Source organism: Herpailurus yagouaroundi, unplaced genomic scaffold, assembly GCF_014898765.1.
Source record: "Herpailurus yagouaroundi ecotype Mexico unplaced genomic scaffold, PumYag 28, whole genome shotgun sequence".
Classification (NCBI taxonomy): Eukaryota; Metazoa; Chordata; class Mammalia; order Carnivora; family Felidae; genus Herpailurus; species Herpailurus yagouaroundi.
The window spans coordinates 49296577-49324339 of NW_024412376.1; the positions used below are offsets into that span (position 1 = coordinate 49296577).

At 41.7% G+C, this 27763-nt stretch overlaps 1 protein-coding gene across 5 annotated transcripts; it reads right to left on the reverse strand.

The window, feature by feature from the left end:
- On the reverse strand, positions 1 to 27763 carry NOCT (nocturnin). 5 transcript variants are annotated; one of them, XM_040473836.1, is made up of 5 exons: positions 27332 to 27410; positions 6813 to 6850; positions 5452 to 5587; positions 3702 to 3971; positions 1 to 2007 (listed from the first exon to the last, which is right to left on the reverse strand). In XM_040473836.1, the coding sequence occupies exons 4-5, from the start codon at positions 3961 to 3963 to the stop codon at positions 1172 to 1174; spliced, it is 1098 nt and encodes a 365-aa protein (XP_040329770.1). In that variant the 5' UTR covers positions 3964 to 3971; positions 5452 to 5587; positions 6813 to 6850; positions 27332 to 27410; the 3' UTR covers positions 1 to 1171. The 5 variants fall into 5 exon arrangements, with proteins under 5 accessions (XP_040329770.1, XP_040329782.1, XP_040329777.1 ...); XM_040473848.1 differs by lacking the exon at positions 5452 to 5587 and having other exon boundaries at positions 27332 to 27409; XM_040473843.1 differs by lacking the exon at positions 27332 to 27410 and having other exon boundaries at positions 6813 to 6860.

Sequence of the window (27763 nt, forward strand, 5' to 3'; positions counted from 1 at the left end):
TAGCTTTAAAAGACCATTTATTATTCTTAAATATTTACAACTCATGGGTTAAAATATTTACCAGTTTATTACCAATAGGTTATTTGTTGGGATTTTGTTTGGAGGGGGCTTCGCCTGTTATCTTTACCACTTTTATTTCCTATGGAAGAGAATTCCAGGTTATCTTTCAGACTTTTTATACTCTTCTTTCTAGACGTTTTGAACTAGTCACCTGGCTATCTTAGGAAATTTCAATGACAGCTTCGTTAATAGGCTTTCTACTTTCCCGTCTCTGAAAAGCAGGTCCCACTTACTTTCTTAGCTATTGCCACATAACAGTTCCTAATTGTGAAAAGCACAGTCCAATACAAATAGACACTGGGTGACTTCACCAGTATATACCATAGCATTCCAATGGAAAACGATAAATGCAAAACAGTGATTAAATAGTGAAGACTGACTGACCAGGGAATCTCTTTAAGAAACACAATTATGGGAACATGGAGGCAGAGCAAGCATTACTTATGAAGAATGCATCAAGGAAACCTGATATTGTCACTTAAATAACAAAAAAATGCCTTCAGGCTAAATAGTCCCTTCGTACACGGCTACTGTTAGACCTGAAGTAAAAATATCTTAAGAGATTTAAGAAAATCACTATAAATTACTCTATAACTTATGGTATGCAAGGGTTTAAAATGTTCATAATGTTCTTATTTACTTCATCTTACATGAAGATATAAAAAAATAAATATTGCCATGCATATCTTGTTGGCATTCTAAAATCCCACAAATAAATAACTTGAAATGCTATCTAGAGAAATTGCTCCTGTATACTTATTATTATCTACGGAGGACTCAAGCAAGTCTGTTTTTATATAGCATCCTTAAACTGAAAAAAGCTACAAAACAAGCCTAATTGAAATACCCTTAAATGATCAAAATGTAATGCTAAGGGAAAGAAAACAATACAAGCCAAAACTGGAGTGCAAACACCTTTTTTGCTGTAGGTTTTAATGGAAAAGGTTTGTGGACTAATGGGATTCCTGGGTTCCCAAGGGCATGCTGGAAACACGGAAAATGATGTAAAAGAAATTGGGAATCCTTCCTCAGGCAACTTTTTATCCTATTTCAGTTTCCTGAAACATCCCTGGTTAAGACTTCTTGTGATGAAAAAGACACAGACGAGCATTTATAAAAGTCCATCAGGTTCCTCATTAAAGCTGAAGTCACACACTAGAGACAGATGGTCTGAAGGGTAATTAAAAGACGGTAGCCGGTTGGGTCCAATCTGTTCTTCGGTGAGCAAATCAAGAGCTGACCTCACACTCAGAGCGTGTTTAGAATACCAGATATAATCCAGCGTGTGCCGGCACTCCCCTGAGGTCCGGATCTTCCAGGTAGTATACGGGGGCTCTGACTGCCCGTCAGCACTCAGCAGCTTGTAGGCACTGTTCAGGTTGAGGCTGGAGGAAGCAAAGTGTTTGTAGACCTCCTCTGTTGGCTCTGCGTTGAAGTCCCCACAGACGATAAGGGGAATCTTGGCTCCTTGAGTGATGTTTTGGAGGTTCTGGAGAAGGTCACAACCCTGAGCTGAGCGAAATCGTTCCCAGCCAGTGCGTGCTTTTAGGTGAGTGACAGCGATACAGAACTGTCTACTGGACTCCTTGCACTCTAGGGTCTGTGCAATGGCCACCTGATTGGTTTTCAGTGTCATGGCCGTCAGCCTGATATTGGCACTATTGACTAGCTTGAATCGGTTCTGGAGAAAAAACAAGGCACAGCCATCTGGTCCGTTGTTGTGTTCCACATCTAGACAAGGTGACCAGGGCTTGGGGAAAAATGTGCCTTGATAGCCCAGTCTACTGAGGAGTGGCTGGAAGGTGTCAAAATAATGGTCCACCTCTTGGAGGCACAATATATCAGGCTGGTAGGCCAGGATTTCTTCTAGGATGAGACATTTCCTTTCTTCCCACTTGAGTGCTTCCACAGGGCATTGCACAAAGTTGTCTTTTCCTTCTCCAAGAGCTGAAATAAAAAAGCCAGTCAGCTGTCAGCTACTACAGGACACATGACTTCTAAGTACCTGGAAGTCTCCTTAGGTCGGACAGTACTCAAGACCCTCAGAACGCTTCCTCAACTTCAGATGCTTTGGGTGATTCTTCTCTGTCTAATCCGCATTAACCTACCAAACTAAATAACCTCTTACTATCCAAATGAGGCAAGCAATTTCTTTTCTTTCATATTAGAACTGTTTCATGTAGGGGTGCCTGGGTGTCTCAGTTGGTTGGGCAGCCGACTACAGCTCAGGTCGTGATCTCGCGGTGAGTTTGAGCCCCACGTTGGGCTCTGTCCTGAGAGCTGAGAGCCTGGAGTCTGCTTCCGATTCTGTGTCTCCCTCTCTTTCTCCCCTCCCCTGCTTGCTCTCAGTCTCTCTCTCAAAAATAATAAACAATAAAAAAAAAACAAAACAAAACAAAACAACAAAACTGTTTCATGTAACTATATTCTAGGATATAAGATCTTAAGTTTTAGCTTGAAACAGTGTTCTTTACAATCCCTGGGATCTAACCTATGTCAGAGGAAGTAAATATTTAACTCTGTACACTAATTTTTTAAGGAAGATTTTATTTTTAAGTAATCTTTATACCCAACATGGGCTTAAAACTCACAACTCCAAGATCAGGAGTCACATGCTCTAGTGGCTGAGCCAGCCAGGCACCCCATCTATACGTTAACACTAACTATAATGAACCATAAGGACTGATGCAGACACTACTTGGAATGAATGGAACCTATTTTAAATAGGCAGCTTTTCCAATCAAATACTGGGAAGTCAGGGTATACACCCTTCTTAAAAAAGCTGCCTTTGTTTCTTTTTCTTAAAATTTCAACTGCAACATGAAAGGCAATTCTACAGAGAGCCGACCGACACATTTTTTTAAATTCAGCAGACCTACGAAAGACAGACTTTCTGCCATAACAAAGTAATTTCTTAATGAACTAAAGCATTATCTCCTTAGCCTCAGGTTACAGATGCATATGGGTGGGAATCTAACTTCAAGAACACCCAGACTCGGGGAGCCTGGGTGGCTCAGTTGGTTAAGCATCTGACTTCGGCTCAGGTCATGATCTCGCGGTTCGTGGGTTTGAGCCCTGACAGTGCCAAACCCACTCTGGATCTTCTGTCCTCCTCTCTGCCCTTCTCCTGCTTGTGCGTGCTCTCTCTCAAAAATAAACATTAAAAACAAACAAACAAAAAAAGAATATCCGGATTCACCATCACCCACAGAGGCCCCATTCCCTGCAGAAAAGTCCTATATGTTACCCATCCAGCAGACTTAGTTTCTGCCTTGCCAATGCTATCCTAGTGCTGTGGACTGAAAGTTGGAGGCAACGGAAAGTGTGAGAATGATAAAAGACAGGGTCCTTTAAATATGGATGTGCTAGGAAGCAGACATTGTATTTGGATAGCCTACAAACATGGAAGGTAAGGTATAAATCTTGAGTTGCTGGATTTGTTAGTGAAAATCAGATGGCTCCCTTTCTTACCCTCCCCGTCTGGGAGCTCCTCATACTGCCCTGGTCACCCCGTCCTCCTACACCTCTATCTGCCCACGCCTCTTCCCTCCACGTAACACATCAGTGCTTTAGGTATGCGCAGAAACAGAAAGGTAGTCACAGCAAACTTAACTGCTCAGGCACAAAAGCATCAGGCATACCTTGGGCAAGGATGTTCCACTGCATGACCCTAATAGGTGGGTGGCTGCTGGGGTGATCCGTCCTCAGGTCCACAAAATCCCTCTGGAATCGGGGGGGTCGAGTGTGCAGGACAGCCCTGCATTCCTCAAGGAGTTCTTTAGGATCAATGGGCTCCAGATGTTCTGGATCAGGTGACACCAAATACTCCGGGTGCTGGGAGGCAGTGCTGCTGTTCAGTGTCTTGGCGAGAGCACTATAGAGCCTGCTCGTGCCGTGTCCCATGGAGCACACTACAGGGAAGGAGAGCACAGTCACACGCCCCGCTCAACCAGAAGATAAAACATTCACCGTCCCTAGAAGCCAAGAACCCGACAGAGGGCAATGTTGCCATGTTCATGCAGAAAGCCATTGCCACAGAGGTGGATTAAAGGAGTTGCCAGGTTCTAGCTTTCTACTAGGACAGGTAACTTAAATACAAATGTTAAAGTCGGTTTCTGATTACCTAAGATAATTCTTTTAAGGGAGAAATATCTTCATCTTTATGGCCTCTTCTAATTTAGGATTTGTCTTTATAATTTATAAACCCGGTCTTAATGAAAGCATGGCTCAACAAAATTCACATTCCTTTTTCTAAATATTTTACTAAAAATTTGGAGGCCAGTTTGGAAAAAGCCAGATGTTAGAAAGCCCATGTTAATCTGGAAGAGATTAGGTTATAGCAAGCTGTTGCTGTGGACACCTCATCTATATAGATCCCTCCGTTACGGAACGTAACAGTTGGGTTAAATCCATATCCGTTTCTCTTAGGTGTCTACTATACATCAGGGCTCTGGCTTTCTGTAGGCTCTGGACGTCGCTGAGCAATATTAGTCTATAATATCAATTGCCAGATTTTTTAAGAATCTAGAAAAGGGGTTGTAGGTAGAAGGGGTAAGAGAAGGTTGCCCACATCTCCTGGGATCCTGTGAGGAGAAATGGGGTGGAGAGGAGCAGAAAACATTTTCTAGTGCTCCACTTTTTATCCTGATAGATTATAATTCACCAAGGAGAGGACAGCACAATCTCCCACTAATTAGCATGAGGGAAACCGTACTTGTAAGCAGGTGATGGCTCTTTTATTCTGTTCAGTTAAGCATAAATTAGGGTCAATTTTACTTGGAACAACCTTCAAGATTCTGTGTATGATGAATGTTGGTATGGACGAATCTGGATTTCCCTACCACATCCATTATCCTTGCCTTCTCTTCAAAGACACAGTTTTCTAGGGTGCATGGGTGGCTCAGTAGGTTGAGTGTCAGACTTCAGCTCAGGTCATGCTCTCACGGTTCCTGAATTCGAGCCCCGCCTCGGGCTCTGTGCTCGGAGCCTGGACCTGCTGCAGATTCAGTGTCTCCCTCTCTGCACCTCCCCTGCTTGTGCTCTGTCTCTCTCTCTCTCTCTCAAAAATAAATAAACTTAAAAAAAAAAAAAAAGACACAGTTTTCTTATAAAATACATTATCTGGCAGGCTGACTGACTGCACCTGAAACCAGCAATCATATTCACTGTCACAAGACACAAAGGCAAATTCAAATATTTACCACCAAATGTCCTTAAACATCAAGGTCAATAAGCATGCAAGCATGCTCTCTATTGTTCCTTTTCATCAACTCAACGTAGTTTTTTTTTCCCCCAGCAAGAAAACTAAATAAAGGCAAAGAAACAAACACATCATACATTTAAGCAAGCCTGTTCTCTCTCACACATACATGCGCAAACACATGCACACACCTGTCTCCAAAGTGCTTGATTTGAATATATTAAAATATTTTTGTCAATTTGCTTGCCTATCTGAATGCATGGGTCCAAAGGAAGAGATTTTCTTCTGGGCTGGTAGTACAACTTTGAAAATCTTTCTTCTGTACTTCTAGTTTTTAAGAAAAAAGAAGTGAAAGGTCTTACTGGTTTTTCAAGTGTAGTCTCCAGAAGAGTAGCACCACCCGAACTGTAGACCGCAATGTCACAGAGCACCACAACAAACTCCCAGGTTACCACGGGGTATTTTAAATTTGAAATGTACAGCAATATTTGACATGTGTCAGGCTCTAAGCAAACTACTAGCCTGATGTAGCTTAGTTTCATTTGTCAGGCTGAGTTTTGGGGTGGTTACTGTGATAAAAAAAAACAAGTGTGCAAAAATGAACACGAAAAAGAGAGTAATAGTGTCCAACAGGAGTCTAGGGTCGGAGGAGTTATGTGAAGCCAGAAAAACCATCTTGAACCACATTTCTTTTTAAAAAGTTAGAAACACCTTCACATAAAGAGAGTAACATCCATTTTCAGACAATGAATGCAAACCAGAAAAACATGCCCAGAAAGCAAATCAAAACTGTATCTCACTACAAATGCAAATGAGCTAAACGTCATTAAGAAAATGATAGTACAGCCTAAATCAGAATTAAGAAACTCAGAAATGAGGCAAGAATCAGTAATTAAAAAAAAAAAAAAGATCATTTGAGAGATAGTGGCAAATATTATGTGCTTATTTTAAGCAAAGACACAGTTTTGTGCTTAGCCTTAAGCAAAGATGATCCAACATATGGGTAAAAGGAATTCTTGTAGCAGGAAAACCAATGCAAGGAAATGAAACAAATACTGAAAACTATAAATCAAGAAAACTTTTGAGAGTACAAATCATGGAGGGTTGAATTAAGTTCTGGAGAGGTAATTTCAGGATGGTAACTATAGTTAATACTACTGTACTGTATACTTGAAATCTTCTAAGAGAGTAGACAGACCTTCAGTGATCTCAACACACACACACAAGGTAACTGTGAGGTGACAGATGTGTTAATTAGCTTGGTTGAGGTAACTATTTCACAGTGTATTCGTATACCAAAACATCATGTGGTATATACCTTAAATATATACTACTTTATTTGTTAATTATACCTCAATTAAGCTGGAAATAAATAAAATGGTTTAAAAGAAAAAACTATATGAGCTTAAAAAAAGACGTATCATGGATATACTTAAACATTACATGCATAAAGGTCTACCTTCTCTTTGTTATTCTAAAAAAAAAAAAAAAAAAAAAAAAACCTTAAAAAAAACAATATTTGAAACTACATATTGAAAAACACATCACATACCTGAGAATATCAACCCAGAATGAGCAACACCAACTGGACTGTAAAGAAAAAGAAAATCCCTTGGGCATCTAGGCAAAAACATCGAGTTAACTGGTAAGGAAAGTAAATTAAGAGTATCATCAGACTTCAATTGCAATGTTTTATGCCAGAAGAAAATGAAGTTGCATATTTGAAATATATAACTCAAACTTTATATATATGGCTCATCTACATGTGTGCAAGGAATTTATATCTAGCAACATGGGAATATTGACGGACTCCATCAGCCCTTCCTGAGCAAATGAGCGGGGCTGACAAACCAGCCAGAGGTACTTTTGCACAGTCCTCCAGCTAAGAATGGTTTTAAAGGTTGTTAAAAACATACACAGACACACACACAATATGGAATAGGATCACTTTTGGCTCTCAAAGCCTAGATGTTTACTACCCAGCCCTCTTCAGAAAAATTTTGCCACCTCTGGAACTAGAGCACTGACTTCAGACCAAAATGGTAGGACTTTGATATAAGATGGGTGGTAAGCATTAAATATACTGCTACTTAGAAAATCAAATCTAAATAAGGTTGAGAGAGTACAATATATAACGGCTATGTGATCCCACAATGAACTTACAAAGACTTAATACAGCTGAGAAAGGGGGCAGGGAGTAGGGACCACAATGATGAAAATATATTTATTTAATTTTTTTTTTTTTTTTTAATATATTCTAGGGGCATCTGGGTGGCTCAGTGGGTCAAGCGTCTGACTCAATTTCGGTTTAGGTCATGATCTTGTGGTTCATGAGTTCAAGTCCCGCGTTGGGCTCTACACGGACAGTGTGGAGCTTGCTTGGGATTCTTTCTGTCTTTCTCTCTCTCTCTCTCTCTCAAGAATAAATATTTAAAAATATATATTCAATTTAAAAATTTTAAACTGGGGTGCCTGGCTGGCTCAGTAGGAAGAGCACGCAATTGATCTCGAGGTCATGGGTATGAGCCCCATACTGGGTGCACAGATTACTAAAATCAAAATACGATAAAATTTAAAAACCTGTAAATTGTTTTCAGAGATCATAATTAGTAGTGGTAGTGTTTGTATTGTTATTATTGTGAGACTGTTGTGTAGGTGTGAAACAAAGCAAATGGATATTCTAATTCCATCATTCTCTGTTGTCTTTTGGTTTAGTTTTGAAAATGCATTTATAGACTTTTAGCCACAACACTCAAGGAAAATACTCTCGTTAAAGCCAACCCATTTTGGACTAATTGCAATTATTAAATCTGATCACCTATCTGTTGACTCAGCCTCTCAAAGTCTTTCAGTGGTTTTCAAAAATTAAATCTGCCCTCGAAAGACAAAGCTTTACAGCAAACACAATGAAGGACGCCTTGTGGCACAGCCAAGTACTAAGGCCTGAACGGGACAGATTTCAACACACCAATTCCGCTCCTGGTTCCGTCACTGTTTAACTGTGCCCAGCTCTCTATACCTGCTTACCCAGCTTTCAAATGAGGGCCTGTCAAAGGATCCTCATTTTCTCGAGATTTTTTTTGGAAAATGAATCAAGGTTAGAACTGGTGGCAACCTCAAAATAACATTTCTATTACTTGTACCAGAGACACACATATTTCTCTTGAGAAAACTCGCATGTACCATTCAGAATGACTTTTATTCCTCTCATATTTGAGGCCCAGAATGGACGATTTCACATATTAACAGAACAGCTGACCCTGAACAACACAGGTGGAACATGTGATTCAATTATATGTGGATTTTTCACAGTACAGCACTCTAAATGTATTTTCTCTTTCTTATGATTTTCTTAACATGTTCTTTTCTCTAGCTTGCTTTCCTGTATGAATACAGCATATAATACATTTAACAGACAAAATATGTGCTAATCGGCTGTTTACATTAGCAGGAAGGCTTCCTGTCAACAGTAGGCTATTAGTAAAGTTTTGGGGAGTCAAAAGTCACATGCAAATTTTTTTTACATGCACATTTTTAACTGTGCAGGGGGTCGGTACTCTTAAACCCCCTGTGTTGTTCAAGAGTCAACTGTACCTGGGTATGGAATGCACTGAAAATAAGCCTTTAAAGAAGTTTTACTAGCGTAGACCTCTTGCTCTTTCACTGTGGATTCATTTAGCTGCAAAAGATGTCATTAGGCTAAACTGTGAAGATTCTAGGTAGAGGGAAATTGCTAGGGAGTATTATTATAGTCTTGTCTCTGCTCCTTGGATCTTAAAGGAAACTGAAAGATGGTCCCTAAGATGGACTGATGCAAACGTGAATACCAAGTTCTATAGTAACAGTGACCCAGCACATGCCTTCTAATGGTAAAGTACCTGGGAAGCTGACTAATCAATCAACCAACGTGTTGCACAGGGAGCCTGAACTAGAAGAGAGAACAGATGATGCTGAAAGATGTCTCTGAGGTCTACCCACTCTTGGAGGAGGGCGTCAGTCTATGGCTTCACTGTACACTACACAATTTAATCTTTTAGTCTCTTGGGTGTGGTCTTGGAGAAAACTTTTTTTTTTAATGTTCATTTTAGAGGGAGAGAGCATGAGCGGGGGAGGGAGAGAGAGAGAGAGAGAGAGGGAGAGAGAAAGGGGGGGGGGGACAGACAGCATCGAGCCCCACGCGGGGCTCAAACTCACAAACTGCAAGATAACGACCTGAGCCAAAGGCGGGCACTCAACCAAGTGAGTCACCCAGGCACCCCAAAACTCTCATCTTCTTAATCTAATCTCTCAGTCCTCAGGGATAATCTGTTGATAGTACATTAATTTTACATTCTTATTTCCCTATTCCCTGAGTTTGGGGATGGGCACTCATACCAAGAAGATGTGTGTTGATCTTTTCTCTCAAGAAATTAACAAGTGTTTGGGGAAAGATTAATACACATGAACTAATGAGAGAAAAACTGAGTACTTACTATGCGGAATGGGCTAGGGTTTAATAAGGGTTAAAATAATCAGAATGGATAACAATAACCAGAAAAAGACTTAAATTATGGAGCTCTAATTGCTGACTAAAACACTTGGCCCATCACAGGTAGCCACCATAAAGTCCTGCTTCACTCTCTCAAACACACACATACTGGACACTAGCCCACTGGAGACAGACCAGTGAACTGACTAAAATCTGTCTTCATGGAGCTTCTGCTGTAGTGGGGAAATACAAGGGGATGGTCATCTGGTGAAAACGGCTATGGAGAAAAAAATGAAGAAAGGGAGATAGGGAATGCTAGCAAGTGGGGAGCTGCTAATCCATGTGGGATGCTCAAGGAGGTCTCACTAAAGGATGGAATTTGAGCAGAGAGGTGAAGATGGTAAGGCAATAAATTCATTAAGTCTTATGGAGATCCAATGGGAGAACAAACATTCTGGGCAGAGGGAACAGCAAATACAAGTCCTGAGAAAGGACCACGCTTGGCAGGGTTGATAAACAGCAAGGCACTGAAATGATACACAGAATGAATAAAGAGCTAAGTGAAGCAGTGAGGACAGGGGAGCAGATTATACAGGGCACTGTAGGCCATTCTAAGGACTTGAGCCTTTATCTGAGAGGGGAAGCCACTTGAAAATGTTAAGCAGGAATAAGAATCTGATTTACAATAAAAAAAAATCTCACTGGCTGATGTCTTAAAAATACACTACACCGTAGGGAAGTAAGGGCAGACAGAAAAAGCCATCAGAGGACAATTACAATCATCCAGGCGAAAGACAGTGTCAGTGTCGTAGCTTAGACCAGTGAGTGACAGCAGTTAAAGTGGCTGGATTATGAATACTAAAATTGGAGCCAATAAGTTTTGGTGATAAGCTGGATGTGGTCTGAGAGAGAAGAGTGGTCAAAAAGGTCCTGAGCATTGCCAGCAGAGCAACCAGAAAGGAGGTTTCCAATACTAGCTAGGAAGATTTGATGGGGTTTGCAGAAAATAGGAGTTTAGCAATTAGATACGACTAGGGTTCAGGAGAGAGGTACACACTGGAAATAAACGTTTAGAAGTTAGTGGACCCTTGAGACTAAAGTGAGTGTAGAGAGAAAACAGGCCAAAGGATTGAGCTCTGCGGCAAACCAGGGAAGATGTGGTGAAAATCTGAGGATGACAAGCCAGAGAAGTAGAATAAGGGGATCCTATTCTGGAATCTTCCTGGAAACAAAGCATAGAAAGTGTTTCCCCCATGAAGTAGTTCCCTCTTGTGCCAAATGCTACTGACAGTTCAAGCAAAACAAAGACTGAGACCATCTGGATTTAGCAACATGGAAAACTTCAGTGACTTTAACAATAGCCATTTCCAATTTTTGGTGGAGTTGTGGGGAAAAAAGGAAACAGGAGAGAGTACAGACATATTTTGAGGAAATTTTGCCCTGAAAGAGAGAGAAATGTAGTGGCTAGAGATGGAGGCTAGAGAATTTTTGGAGGCTATTATACATGTTTAGTTTGCTAATGGGGGGGGGGGGGGGAGCGGGTACCAGAGGGAAAAACGCTGAAGCAGGAGACTTTGGACATGACAGGCATGAAGAAGCCCACATAGCCTCTCTCCCCCAAAAGCACTATAAACCTGAACAGAACTGTCAAAACTAACTATGTCAATGCTCTGGATACAGACCAAAGGCATACAACAAACAGAAGCTTCTGTTCATGAAAGCTACCAAACCCTGCACCAGGGCTAGTCCCCGCTGCCCCTCAAGCTCGATGCGAGTAGTTCAACTAGGGCAGCAAGGATATCAAATTATCAAGCTCAGGCCCTGTTGGCCTCCCTGGTGAGTCTATCAAATATTTAAATAAGAAATGACACCAATTTTCACAAACTGCCATTTATTGCTTCCCACGTACAGCCCCTCTAGAAGACAGTCTGGCAGGTTTTTATAAAGCCTAGACTTACATATGGCCCATAACTCGTGCCCCTAGGTACTTTAGCTAAGTGAATTGAACTTCTGTTCCTGCAGAAAAATACACACCCAAATGTTAAGCAGTTTTATTAATAATCATCCCAAACTGGAAGCAACTAAGATGCCCTTCACCATGGGAATGGATAAACAACTGAATAACACAGTATCCAGCCGTGAAAAGGATCAAGCTGTCGATTTGCAAGAGTCAGCCTTGCAACACGGATGGATCTCAATTGCATTCTGGAAGTGAAAGAGGCCAGATCCTAAAACTTACCTATTATGTGACTGTGTTCACATGCCATTTTTGAAAAGGCAAAACTATAGATTAGTAGTTGCCAGGGGATGGAGGGGGGAAGCGGTGGCTGACTAGGGGAATATTTGGGGTGATGGAACCAATCTGCACAGTCCTAGAGTGGTAGAGACACGATCCTATGCATTTGTCAAAATCCAAACAACTGTCTGTCAAATTTTAATGTGTACAAATTTAAAATATCAACCAGGAGGTGGAACGATCTCAAGAAGGAATGCAGACTTTGACAAATGAATCTAACTTTTTACAAATAAATGTATGGCAATCTCACAGAAGGGGTTCAGTAAAAAGGGAGCTGTTGATCTGAGTAATTTTGGAAAACACTGTTTAATGGGAAACCACATGGCTCAAGACTAAAGGAACAGTATTCTAGTTAGTAAAGTTTCTCACGGGTGTAGTAGGTGTTAATCTCAAAACTGCTTCATATATATTGGTGTTGAACAAGTAAAGGGGTAGTGGACGATGGGAACCCTATTTCTCACAGAGACTGAAATTAAGTTAAAGAGCAAAAAAGGCTAGAATGAATCATGTGGTCAGAGACATCAGGATGAATTCATGTTTCGCTTGCCATACACATAAGATGTACAGATACAGAAATAATTATAGATATGTGTAGGATTCTGATTTTCCACTTGCTGTATGCCATTATCTAACAACTGAGTTATCTCTGCCATCAACCTGCTTTTATGCATTCTAAAAACATGCATTATATATCTTTATATGTCCAGGATTATTGTAAGGATAAAAATAAAGATATAAGTCTAAAACATCTCTTATAAAATATAATCTCTCTCTGCTCGAGAGAGAGAGAGAAAGAGAGAGAGAAAGAGAGAGAGAGAAAGAGAGAGGGAGAGAGGGAGAGAGGGAGAGAGGGAGAGAGAGAGAGAGGGAGAGAGGGAGAGAGAGAGAGAGGCAGGCGCCTGGGTGGCTCAGTTGGTTAAGCATACCACTTCAGCTCAGGTCATGACCTCACTGTTCGTGAGTTCCAGTCCCTCATTGGGCTCTCTGCTGTCAGTGCGGAGCCTGCTTCAGATCCTGTCTCCCTCTCTCTCTCTGCTCCTCCCCAACCTGTGCCCTCTCTCAAAATTAAACATTAAAAATATGTTTTTTAAAGACAATATAAGAGGTTGAAAGCAGACATGTATACAATTCATACAAACACAGAGCACATAACTAAATTTGTTTTAAACTGTTTTTTTTGTTTGTTTAAAAAAATTTTTTTAACGTTTATTTATTAAAAAAAAATTTTTTTTTTCAACGTTTTATTTATTTTTGGGACAGAGAGAGACAGAGCATGAACGGGGGAGGGGCAGAGAGAGAGGGAGACACAGAATCGGAAACAGGCTCCAGGCTCCGAGCCATCAGCCCAGAGCCTGACGCGGGGCTCGAACTCACGGACTGCGAGATCGTGACCTGAGCTGAAGTCGGACGTTTAACCGACTGAGCCACCCAGGCGCCCCATGTTTTAAACTGTTTTAAACTGGTAGCACATATGGTCACAAAAGCTAGGAAGTCACTGCTGTAAAGTTGTCTCCGTGCTGCTCCAGAGACTTCAATTACCCCAAATTATGGATAATCTTCCCTGACGTCTGTCTTTATATTTCTGGTATCCAACCTAGATTTTCTATACTTCAAAAATATTCTTCTCAAAAAGTCATGAGACAGAAAGAAAAGAGGGATTTGGGGAAGTCCCAACTCATTTTTTCCCATGTGTTCGGTTTTTCTTTTCTGTTCCTAGTCCCAAGAACATATGAGCTTACTTAGTTATTTCTTAAGGCTGTATTTCCCAAAACTTTCTGGTAACATACAGACATGTCAAAGTAAGTGCAAAATCCCAAGCTAGGGAATTAATAACGAAAAGTGAAGACATAAAGACTTCACATATGGCAGCTCTTTCTGCCCCGGGGCCCCGCCCCCATGCTTTAAGAAAACCTGTTCATTATGCACCAGGGGGAAAAACCCAAAACAACACTTCACATACTATTTTTGCACTTAAAACACAGTGCCAGCCAAGACTTAGACCCACAGAAGGACTACAAGGTAGTAAGGCTATAAAAATTTGAAAACATAAGAAAACTAAAGATTATTGGGCACCTTTCTTTCTCCCCATCCTAAAAATGATGCCAGTGACCACTAAGGATTACTGAATACTTAACAGGCACCATTTACAAATTCTGGGGTGTCTGCGTGGCTCGGTCAGTTAAACGTCCAACTGTTGATTTCTGCTCAGGTCATGATCTCACGGTTTCTAAGATGGAGCCCCACGTCATGCGATTCTCTCTCTACTTCTCTCTCTCACTCTCTCAAAATATATAAACTTAAAAAACAAACAAAAACAAAGAAAACCCAGGAGCACCTGGGTGGCTCAGTGGGTTAAGCATCCCAATCCAGCTCAGGTCATGATCTCATGGTTCCCGAGTTTGAGTCCTGCATCCGGCTCTACACTGACAGTGTGGATCCTGCCTGGGATTCTCTCTCCCTCCCTCTCTGCCCCTCCCCAACTTGTGTGCACATGCACTCACTCTCGCTCTCTCAAAATAAACTTAAAAATAAACAAACAAACCTTACACCATTTACAAATTCTGCTTGCTCTAACTGCATTTTCAATTAACTCTCATAACAATCCTAGGATGTAGGGACTCTTATTATGCCCTTTTTACAATGAGGAAATGACTTGGTATCAATTCTCATTGTTTCTCACCTGTTTTTTAAAAATAGCATTCATTTTGTTCTTTTGGAGAATTAAAACAAAATTTCTTTCCATACATAAATACATGTCCAATTTCAAGATTTTAAGTCATCCTAGTTTAAGTCTTATGCCATAATAGGGGTTGCTATGTGGCACTTTAAAAAGATCTTCAAAGGTTCAGGATGCTCAACATCCAAAGCCAATTTCCTCAGGTGAGACAGTATAAATAATTCGTCCCTGAAGATACTGAAATGTATGAAATATTGACAAAAACTTCTGCGCTAAGCTTTATTTGGCACTCATACTGGCTTGTAGGTAAGTTTTTTCTTTTAAGTTCTTCTCAGTACAAGGAAGTCACCTTTTTTTTATTTTGAATGTTTATTTATTTTGAGAGAGAGTGAGCATGAGCAGGGAAGGGGCAGAGAGAGAGAGAGAGAGAGAGAGAGAGAGAATTTCAAGCAGGCTCTGTGCTGCCAGTGCAGAGCCCCATGAAGGGCTAGAACTCACGAAGCGTGTGTGAGATCACGACCTGAGCTGAACTCAAGAGTCAGATGCTTGACTGACTGAGCCACCCAAGCGCCCCTGGAGATTGGTATTTTTGATTTGACCCCATATTGTATTTGTTCCCCCTTCCCCACCCCCGCCAGGCATTTTACTAGAAAAAGTATCAGCCATCATCCTCAGTGTGATACACATTATATAATTTATACAGGCCATAGGCAGATCAAAACAGATTTCTTATGACTAGTTATGATTTAGCAATACTATTCCTGCCTTTTTCTTTTTCTAAAAGCGTATTTCCATATACATTTGGAACTGGGTATCTTCACTCCTTGCATAAATACCTCACTGGTATTTTACTTAATAGGAACAAATAATTCTTCCCTCCCTCATAATAGCCTTTAAAGAGTTGCCAAATAATTCAGATTTAGGTTTCTGAAATACCCATTTAGTCATCCCTTTCCTAGAAAACAAGGCAAAAGTGAGCTAATCACTAAAATACAGAATGCAAGTTTACTCTTCATATCACCAATTATAGATACTTCTAAAGCAACAGGCAGACTACAGTATAAGTTCCTGAGTGCCAACCATCAGAGGGAAGTGATCAAGACTTAATGAAACACCTTCACACCATAATCAGAATGCTGGATGAGAATCCTAACAGTTAGACCCAAACTGACTGGGCCTAACATTCCAGGCAGTCCTAACAGCACTTAGAAATCACAACAGAAAGACATCTCTCCACATAATGTTTCTCTAGTTACCCAGCAGTTGCATACTCTGGAGCTTGCCCAAATCAGTCTGTGAATAATTTCTCTCACAAGTTTAGTCTCCTGAAACTGTGGCTTGGCCAGAAAATGCTGATTAAACGCCAAAAACTAAACAAAAACCAGGATAATCTGCATACACACCTGGGAAGCTGCTGGAGCTCACCAACCCTGGGCCCAAGGAAACCTCAAAGAGCAGAGCATACACAAACTGTAAACGACCAACGTCACAGGAAGCCATCATGGAAACAGCAATCCTATGCTGCCATCTGCTGGCCATGTGTTGAAACCTCAGAAAATTTACTTCCCTTGTTCAGTAGCTAATTTTCATTAGGCTTCTTGGGGTAACTAACCAAATAAACACATACATACATACATACATACATACATACATACATACATACATACAATAGAAAAGATGCCAAGAGACAGCAAAGCCCCAAGGAATTCTGTCAAACACTGACGAAGAACTGCCTTACACTGGTAGGGCGTTTTATGGTATACTGAGCACTTTTACTTGTGATCCGTTACCCTCTCAAAAATTCCTTGGCTCTTTCATAGATGAGGACACTAAAGTTCATAAGCTTAAGTGACTTGTCCTGAGTCACTATGAAATGTAACTATCTTTCTAGAGTTTTGTGAGACTGTAGTTGGGACCCTCTCTCTGTGGTGATCAGCAGGTCGACCTGGTAAACACACATAACCGCCTTCAAGTTTTGTGTAGGAGTGTGGACGTGTAGTACATTAAATCCTGGATCCTAGGGGCTGGATTCTAAGTGCCAATTTAGGAAGAGATGACTTTCCGGTGAGGGTTAAGTATTTTAGCCAACGTCCAGTCTTCAAATTTCTGTTGTTGAGCACTCCTGACTGAATGTGACAGGCATGCCTGGAGCACTCGGCAATCAGGTATGTTCTCACGTGAAACCCCTGTGGCCAAAGCTTCAACTTTTCTCAGTAAGGCCAGGCTATCGTTTAGCAGAGGCAAAAACAGTCGTGAACGCGGGGACTCAAGTTAGGCTGCCTCGCTTCAAATCCCAGTTTCTCCTTTTACTAATAGGACCCTGACCAAGTTAGCCACCATTTTGCGCCTCAGTTTCTTCATCTGGGCATCACTCTAATGTACTTCACTGTGTTCCTATGAGGACTGAGTTAAACCAGATATACATCCTAACTGGTCAGTTAAAGGTTAGCTATTCTACGTAGTGAAGCTCACTTTCCGGGTTTAAAGGGAAGGCTGTTCACTTTTGAAAGCCTGGCATACGCCATACTGCTTCCGTGTGTTTTCATTACTCTTTCCAACAATCTGGCAAAGGAGGTACTGTATTCACCATTTCACAAAAACAGATACTGAGGTTACGACATGAAGACACAGTTTTTTTAAGATTGCACAATTACTGAGAGGTCTGGCTCCGGAGAAAGTTCCTTGCACCTTGGACTCTTGCTCATCAGCATCTCCGACAGCACAGACAGCCAGGACAACTGCAACGGTGCCTCTGCCAGGGCACACACGGGAATAAACAGAGGTCGAATTCCACCTGCTCCATCTGCCAACGTCACTGCCACCACGGCACACGCGCTGGCATGGCACACGGTGTACAAAGCAGTGTAACAGCCTGCACGGCAGTGCTAGAGACACAAGTGAAGGTCGGGACTCTCAACCGAACGCGTCTAAAAATACCAGCACCTAGACACAGTGGGACAATCCGAACGACCTTTCCTCTCGAGGCAGCAGGCTATACAAGAACGCCAAAACGTTTTCCGGGCTCCGCCACACCTTCAGCCATGCCAGATTCATCTAGAAAACCTCACCACGGAAGAAATCTCTCCACAGTAAGAGCTTAGGTTGACCATTTTAATTGGTGCTCAACTGTGAAGCTGGCTGACCAACCATTTCCACAAACTGGGCTTTTTCTAGCTCAAAGTGAAACGTGAAAAGGTAGAAAAACTAACAGAATGTGGTGGAACTGCTCCCCACTAAGACATGAAGTCTGTGTTACTACATGTTGCCCCCCAAATAGTGCATTTTTACAGTTATGAATGGAAACGTGAAAGCTAAAAGGAAAAATCTGCTGACAGTACAGACATTTTCCCTTGTGACCAGGAGTCCACAAACTACAGTCCATGAGCCAAATCTAGCTGGCACCCTGGTTTTGTGCTGCCTGTGGTCTTTCATTTTTTTAATGTTTGAAAAAAAATAATAATAGTTCATGACATGGGAAGACCGTATGAATTCAAATTTCGGTGTCCAATTAGTAAAGTTCATGTCCTGTCTATGGCTGCTTCCACACCACGATGGTAGAGTGGCATAGTTGTGACACTGACATATGGCCCACAAGGCCTAAGGTATTTCCTACCTGGCTCTTTACAGAAAAGGTTTGCAGACCCCTGTTCTAGATTCTATTGAAATGCAATTGTATAGCTAGTTTGTATACATTTCACAAAACCAATGAACGATTTTCAGTCGCTTCAAATAGGGGAAAACAATTTGCACATATAAATTTCCATGGCCTTGCTTGAATAGTTAAAGGTACATGTAGGAAAAGAATGATCTTTCACCATTTGAACTGAAACTGTAAGTGGCTTTAAAATCTCTATTCATACCACTCAATTTTCAAGTGGGAATTGAAACAAATAATTAAAAATATATATAATAGGAATTGATATGTTAATACACTCAATAGGTCACTGGGCATGAAGTACAAGATACATTTACCCTCTCCTTCATTAAGAGCTTTCAGGAATAAACTAAGTGTATTCAAATTTTTAAAAAGAATGAAACGATAATATGGGAAGACAAGAAAGGATGCCATCAGTGGACCAAGAATTTGGAGGAATTCCAGGAAGACAGAAACAGATTTGCATTAACAGAGAAACCAGAGGGGAGGAAAATGTAGTACAAGTTACCAAAGGTGCATTAAATATGGTTCTTGCCAAGGGAGCTTTGAAGAAACTCCAAGTGGAGTCAACAAAGATAAAGGGCAGGAGAAGCTGAGGGGCAACTGTTAGGGTAATTCATTCAAGAATGGCTTTTGAAACAGCTGTGCTAATTCCCCCACATCCCCTGTCTTCTCCAGAAGCAAGGGTGGTTTCTGCCTGTGAGACAGAACCAGAGAACAGCTTCAAAGAAAAGGGGGAGATGTGCCTTGGAAGGGCTCCCAAGGATGACAGATCTAAAAGGAAAGTAGACCAGGAGCCCCTGGCTGGCTCAGTCAGAAGAGCATGAGACTCTTGATCTCAGGGTCATGAGTTTGAGCCCTATGCTGGGTGTATAGATTACTAAAAATAAAAACTTGAAAAAAAGAAAAAAAAAAAAAAAAAAAGAAAAGTAGACCAGATCAAGGTCTAACTCTGACCTCAAGAATATTTTTATGGGAATGCAAGCTGGTGCAGCCACTATGGAAAACAGTATGGAGGTTCCTCAAAAAAACTAAAAATAGAACTACCCTACGACCCAGCAATTGCACTACTAGGCATTTATCCATGGGATACAGGTGTGCTGTTTCGAAGGGACACATGCACCCCCATGTTTACAGCAGCACTATCAACAATAGCCAAAGTATGGAAAGAGCCCAAAGGTCCATCGATGGATGAATGGATACAGAAAATGTGGTATATATACATATATACAATGGCCTATTTCTCGGCAATCAAAAAGAATGAAATCTTGCATGTGCAACTACGTGGATGGAACTGTAGGGTATTATGTTTAGTGAAATTAGTCAGAGAAAAGACAAAAATCATATGACTTCACTGATATGAGGACTTTAAGAGACAAAACAGATGAACATAAGGGAAGGGAAATAATATAAAATAATATAAAAACAGGGAGGGGGACAAAACAGAAGAGACTCATAAATATGGAGAACAAACTGAAGGTTACTGGAGGGGTTGTGGAGGGGGGATGGGCTAAATGGGTAAGGGGCACTAAGGAATCTACTCCTGAAATCACTGTTGCACTATATGCTAATTTGGATGTAAATTTTTAAAAATTAAAAATAAAATTAAAAAAAAAAAAGAATACTTTTAAAAGTAGGGTGAGGAGTTAAACAGATTAGTGAACACAGAAAGAAGCCTTCCTAGCTTTGGCAAAGGTAGATAGAGGTCTCCAACCTGCTTTGGGAAACCTGCCTGTCCAACCACCACATAACATTCTACTTACAGAACCGTGTAAACTGTTCTCCCCCTTAGGGGAGGCCCGTGGAGAACCAGGTTTACATATCTACATATATTTAAAACTACAGGAGAGTATTATGGACACAAAACAAGCTTCTATGAAAAAAAGCCACAGAGAACTAGAAAATGTCTAGAAATTTTTTTTTTAAGTTTATTTATTTGAGAGCGAGAGTGAGAGCGAGAGAGAGAATTCCAAGCAGGCTCTGTGCTATCAGCACAGAGCCCAATGTGGGGCTTGATCTCAAAGCGTGAGATCACAACCTGAGCCAATATCAAGAGCGATGCTTAATTGACTGAGCCACCCATGTTCCCCTAGAAATTTTAAATGACTGCAAAACAGAAATAGTCAGAAAAACTGACAAAATGGATGAGATAAAGACATTTAAAAATGACAGAAGAGACACAGGATAGATCCACATGGTCAATAATCTGTCTAACGGGAGTTTAAGAACATGAGAGTAGATGACAGAGTTGATAAAATAATCCAAAAAATAACAAAGTTTTCCTGTACTAAAGAAAGGTATGGCTTTAGATTAAATGGGCTTGCCCAATGCTGGGACATTTTTCCTGATGGAATTTTGGAACACAAAGCGTAAGAAAAATCCTGTAAGTTTCTGGAAATAATACTCATAAAGACATTTAAAGTTTTGAGGATAGAAGATTTTTATTAACGGGCATGCGTTATTCCAGTAATTTTCTAAAGACTTAATTTAAAAATTCATCATGACTTTTTTTTCTAAATAAAATTCAGAACAAAGTACCTGAAAGAGAAACCAATTCCAGAATACGTCTCAGGACACCTATCTGACCTATAAAGACTTGAAAGATAAACTTCTTTCAGTAGTCCCTGGATGATGGCTAACATTCATGACAGCAAAACATAAAAAGGAAATACAAAACTATTATATTCCAGGTATCTTTAGAATCTGCAAAGTACTTTACTGTGTACCCTGTACTGCACGAGACACTCAGAGTCACAAGTGTGCCTGCAGACTAGCAATGACCTGCCCAAGGACCGGAAGCGCAAAGAGCTGGGAGCAGGAAGATAGTGGGAACAGGCAGGGCAAGTGTGAGGAACTCTCTGGACATCCTGTGGAAACAATTCTTTACTGTACTTCTGCTGCACTGTAACTTTTACTTTCCTGGACTTCCCACACTACTCTGATTCTGAAGATGGAACAAAAAAGGTTTTAAATTTTTCTTCTCTGCACAGTCCCTCATCATCTAACAGCAGAATCTAACTTTTGGAGGCATAAGAATCAATGCACTGGTAAGAAATTTCTAGCAGGCTGCTATGCATTTAGTAAAACAAATCTCCTCACTGGCAGTAAAACAAATCTGTGTGGTAAGAGGCTCTCCGCCTGGGCTATGCATCAGAATCATCGGATGCTCAGGCCCCATGAGTTAAAATTCAGAAGATCTGAGTGGGCCCAGGTATTTTTAAAAATCAATTTATTTGAGAGAAAGCACAACTGGGGGAAGGGCAGAGAGAGTCCCAAGCAGGCTCCACACTGTTAGCATGGAGCCAAACACAGGGCTCCATCCCATGAACCTTGAAATCATGACCTGGAGGGAAGTCAGAAGCTTAACTGACTGAGCCACCCAGGTGCCCCACCCCTCCCCCAGGCATTTTTTGATACTGAAAGGAGAAAAAAGTATTTCTGGGGAGACATTCAAAGTAGTAATTTTCTTTATCCCTCTTTCCCCTGAGCACTCCTGCCCACAACAGATACTGAATTCTTGGTAACCGGTATGTTAAGTGTTGCTTTGACACCAGCTAAAATCATCCACTTGAGGTATTACTCCTTCCTGTGGGAAGGCTGTTTTTCACCTATTCTAGGAATAACAATAAATTCAAAATATTTTGGCTGCTTTTCATGAAAGTACAATTGAGTTTATTTTTTTTTTTAATTTTTTAAACGTTTATTTATTTTTGAGACAGAGAGAGAGCATGAACGGGGGAGGGGCAGAGAAAGAGGAAGACACAGAATCTGAAGCAGGCTCCAGGCTTCGAGCCATCAGCACAGAGCCCGACGCGGGGCTCGAACTCACGGACTGCAAGATTGTGACCTGAGTTGAAGTCGGACGCTTAACCGACTGAGCCACCCAGGCGCCCCCAATTGAGTTTAGTACAGAGCCAAACACCCATGCACATTATCCTTGAATTTCTCAGTATTTATTCAAGCATGATAACCATTTTCAAGTATATAAATCCTGATTAGAATTTAAGCAAATGGGGCGCCTGGGTGGCTCAGTCGGTTGAGTGACTAACTTCAGCTCAGGTCATGATCTCACGGTTCGTGGGTTCGAGTCCCGTGTCAGGCTCTGTGCTGACAGCTCAGAGCCTGGAGCCTGTTTCGGATTCTGTGTCTCCCCCTCTCTCTGTTCCTCCCCTGCTCTCTGTCTCCCAAATATAAATAAACGTTAAAAAAAAAAGAATTTAAGCAAATATAGGGGTGCCCAGGTGGCTCAATTGGTTAAGCGGCCGACTTTGGCTCAGGTCACGATCTTACATTCATGAGTTCGAGCCTGCGGCGAGCATAGTTCAGAGCCTGGAGCTTTAGATTCTGTGTCTCTTTCTCTCTGCCCCTCCCCCCACTCTCAAAAATAAGTAAACCTTAAAAAAAAAAGAATTTAAGAAAATATAGACACTTCCTCTTTTCTTCCTCCTCCTTCCAAAAAAATTTGGAAATCGCCTCATTTATTCATTAGTAAACATCATTGAAATCTACATGATACTACATTTATCCACACTACTACACTTCCATTACAATGACAGTCTCAAATTTTTCCTCACTGAATTTTCTTAAATACACCAATTCTTTCCTTTTTTTAAAAATTTTTTAATGTTTGTTTATTTTTTGAGAGAGAGCCAGAGCGTGAGTGGGGGTGGGGGTGCAGAGAGAGAGGGAGACACAGAATCCGAAGCAGGCCCCAGACTCTGAGCTGTCAGCACAGAGCCCAACGCAAGCCCAAACTCATGAACTGTGAGATCATGACCTGAGCCAAAGTCAGACACTTAACTGACTGAGCCACCCAGGCGCCCCTCCTTCCCTTTCTTAAAGCCTGCTTTTTGTTCAGGTAAATGTTCTTACTCAGAGGCCTCCTAAATTGCCTTGGAGCCCAAGTTCAAAGATCCTAACACTCCTCCAGAATCCTCTCCCAGGTTTCTCAAATTTTCCAGAAATAAGTACTTTTGAAAGGAGGAGTGGAGCTTATAAAATACTTGCCAAGTTTTCCAGAAAGAATCATCTGGGGCACTTGTTAAATCTACAACTTGGGGTGCTTAGGTGGCTCAGTCGGGTAAGCCTCCAAGCGTCCCGACTCTTGATTTTGGGTCAGGTCATGATCTGGCAGTTCGTGGGTTTGAGCCCCACGTGTTTGAGCTCCGTGCTGACAGTGTGGAGCCTGCTTGGGATATTCTCTCTCTCGCAAAATGAATACACACACACACACACACACACACACACACACACACACACACACACACCAGGGGTATTCTCTCTCTCTCAAAATGCGCACACACACACACACACACACACACACACCAGGCTTCTCCTAGGAGGAAATGATTCAAGTACATAGGTGAAAGACAAGAAATCTGTCTTTTAACAACTGTCCCAGATTCTAGAAGTACATCTTTTCTGATGGTATTCATTCATCACTGCTTCCATACTGACCACCTTCTCATGTGGTCTTTTCGCCCTGCCTGTCATCACTGTGCTCCCTTCCAGGGATGTACCCTCCTTTCACCTATTCAAAAGCACTTCGCTTCCCAACAAATCCAGCCACACTGATTTCTCTTTCTTCTCAATTCCTGACACAATTAGTCATGTGATACAATATTTGGCCTTTTAAGTATACTGTATTCAATAAAACTTGTGGACTGAATGATGTCAATTTATCTTCTTTATTTTTTCTAGGTCAAGTCCAGTGTTGAGACAGTAAGCAAGATTAAATGCTTTGCAAAGGTTCATACGTAAATGTGTTGAATGTGATTCTGGAGCTATGGTTATTAACTCAAACACCCCCAATAGCTCACTATTTAAACTATTAGCACTGAATGCTACAGGAAAATGATACCTTAGTTCTCCCACAAGGAAAGCAATTTATTCTGTAGGAACTTGATAATTACAAGCTTTCCCATTTCTTCTCTCTCATCAACAGCTTACTCACAGAGTTAAGGGACATACTAAATAAAGCCACCTCCTGAAATGAGCTGGTATTTGCTTTTAAAATTGTCCCAAGAAAAAAAGCAACATGTTCCAGGGGTGGCTTACAGTCATTCAGCCAAACTCTTAATTATCTGAGGAGGAGGGATCTGGAAGACAGCACTTATAAACCCACAGATGACTCCCGATTGCATTTCATCCAGTACAGTAACTGTGGCAATTGCTGCTTCTTTATGGGGGTGCTGTCCTTGTGTGAGAAAAGACAGCAAAACACTGAAGTTGTTTCCAAGTTCCCCTTTAAATTCTAATAACCTAGGATGTGATGACTGTACTCGTCTTTCTAGTGACCTCTGATGGGACTGCCAAGGGACCTACGTTAGGAAGGAAACGATTATCAAATGGAGTCAAGGGGTGGGACTCATCACCTACCCCCAAGCCTCGACAAGAGACTCTCTGGAGGGAAGAGTAGCTTTCAGCTACCTGAGGGCTTCTCTTGCCAGATGTCTAAACCTTGGGGCATGGAAGAATAATGGGGAGGTTTATTCTTATTGTTAGCTTGTTAAGTAATGTGGAATCTGTTAAGTAATGTGGAACCAATTCTTTTAATAGGTCTCTAGTAGGATCCATTAGTCTGCCATTTTTAAAAGCACTGAATGCTGGTTCTGGGGCTCTTTGGAAAACATTTTACTGGGGGTTTCTTCTCTCACCCTGCCAGCTGCTTCCATCCTTCATGCTTTTCCCTTTTTGTTCCTGCCTTTTCCCAAATAAAAGGATTTAATTTCTTTCAATCTTAACCATGCTTCAAGGCCCAGCTCAAATACCAATTACTTCTTGAAGGCTAAAAAGATCACCTTTGCTGAAAGGGACCTCCCCATCTCTGGCACCCTTGTGTCATGAGCAAACCTCTAACTGTAAGAGAATAAAAGGTGTTTCATTTCATTCAACAGTTATTTCTTTTTGTAAGTTCTTCTCTCTTATTAGGCAGTAAACTCTATAAAGGCCGACTAAGGCTCACATTCTTTTACTTCCTGTAATAAAGCACCTACAGTGTGTGTAAGGCATTCTGCAAAGACTTCCTGAATGAATGAGTGATCCAGCAATTGAGTAAATGAATGTATTCACATTTCTTCTCTAACAAGTAGCTGAAGCTAAAACTGCATGCAAAAGGAAAACTGCCTAGATTTCTAGTAACTGTCTATGATATCATAAGCATCCTAAAACCTTTCAGTTTCTTTATTTGTAAAACTAGGGGGTTTCAGAGACTTTTTAAAAAGTTCATTAAATACCTGTATCAAAAGCCTAATGTTCCAAATACTCTAACCTGACCTTTTTTCCTCAGCCAACACCACAGCTATCTGTATCACACAAGCTATCTGTATTCCCAAGATGTAACTACGGACAAACTCTGCCTAAGGGACTTTGAGATCTGAGCTGGTTCTGGAGAAGACACTAACTGGCTTTCTCTTTTACCTCTTCTTCTTCAAACCAAACAACATTCCTCTTGAAAATTTCCAGCAAGAAAAAACACTAACAGTTATTAGGTGGCACCCATCCTAACAGCTATTTTCACACAATGTGCCAAATTCCTACAGAGCTGGGGCAAAAAAAAAAAAAAAAAAAAAAAAGAAAAAAGAAACCCTGTGAATTTCATGTGATCGACATGTTCATCACACTATAAAAAACAAAAAACCAAAAAAGCTGAATAGGACTGTCAAGTTCACCCTTTGTAAAGAATAATATGGAGTTGAGTCTAAAGTAACCAGTTTAGCATCCTATTTTTAAAGGTACATCTCAGCCTAAACATCTGCTAATAATCTGAGAAGAGTTTAAAGTCTTTTTTTTTTTTAACGTTTATTTGTTTTTTGAGAGAGACAGAGTGCAAGTGGGGGATGGGCAGAGAGAGGGAGACAGAATCCCAAGCAGGCTCCTGGCTCCTAGCTGTCAGCAGAGTCCCAAGCAGGGCTCGAACTCAAGAAACAGATCATGCATGACCTAAACTGAAGTCAGAGGCTTAACCTACAGAGCCACCTAGGAACCCCGAAGAGTTTAAAGTCTTGGCTTCAATCACGTTTAGATTTTAGATTATCACTTTCATTAATAAAAGAAAGTCCCATTAAACATATTTTTTCTACTGCTCAGTTCTTAAATCAATCCAAAACTTTCTGAGGAAAATGTATTTATAACCTAGGATGGCTATACAAAGGTCTTAAACAGCAATAACCTAACTTGAGCATGGCCAAGATACACTTTTTAGTGTGATGTAGTAATTGCCAGATTTGAAAGAGAACCTTCATTCTTATTTAAAACAGTATCATTACTTTGTACGTAATTTTTAGCCTCAGCAATGTGTCCTCAGGCAGAAACGGAGGTGGCAAAAAAGGTAAAGTCCAGGGTATGTATGTGATGTATCACATTGGCTCTTGACAAACGAAGGCATCGCCTTTACAAGATCTTAACCCAGGTATACAGTACACACAGATTGACCTAAGTAGTAAGAGTGGAAGACTCCGGAAAAATCCAAATACGTAAATGTAAAACCAGTCAATGTGTGTTATCATGTAGTCAGCATAACTTTAAAGAAATTCATAACATCTAAATCATGCAAGATCCATGATAAAAAAAATACCACTTTCGATGGCTTTTTTTTTTTTTTTTTGCACAAAATTTGCTTAATTAGCGCAATAGGAAGTAAAACAGACACAAGTTAATTTGCATCCTCGGAAGGGGCAGATTTAGCGTTAAGAGCGAGAAATACCAAAGGCACCGCATCCAAGGATCAAACGGGACCCTGAAAGGTGTTCCAGTTCTTACTGGACGCAAACCCCAGGATAGGAAGGGCAAGGGGAAAGCGGAAAACGGGAAGAGTCGTCTGTTCGGGGAGAGGAGGGCCGGCTTCCCGGCCAGACCCCCACACCCTGGCAGCCCCGGGCTTCCCATTCATTCCGCGCCGTCCCCAGGAGGCGGCCGCGGGTCGGCAGCCGCGGGTCGGCAGCCGCGGGGTTCTCCGCCCGGTACCGCGCACTCACCTGTTCGGGAACACGACCTCGCGGCGCCCGAGGCTGCTGAGGCCGCCGCCAGGAGCCGGGGGGACGCGGGCCGGGGGGCTGCCGCCGGCGGAGGCGACTGGCGGCGCAGCCCGGGGGTGGGCAGGCGGCGCAGGCCGGACGCGTCCCTCTGCAGCAGGGCGGAGCAGAGCCGCCGCGGGCTCTGATACATGCCGGGCGCCGCCGCCACAACCGCCGAGGCCCCTCGCGCGCGGGAGGAGCGGAGCCTGGCCGAGGCCGAGGCGGGCGAAACGAGCAGACTCTCGGGGACCTTCTGAGCGGATGCTCCCAGGCTCCTAGTCGCCCAGCCCAGGCCTGAGGGCAGTGCTGAGCAGACAAGCCCGGGGAGGGAGACGCGGGAACTACGGCAGCTCAGGGAGCAGCAGCTCGGTCTGCCGCCGGCCGGCGAGAGCT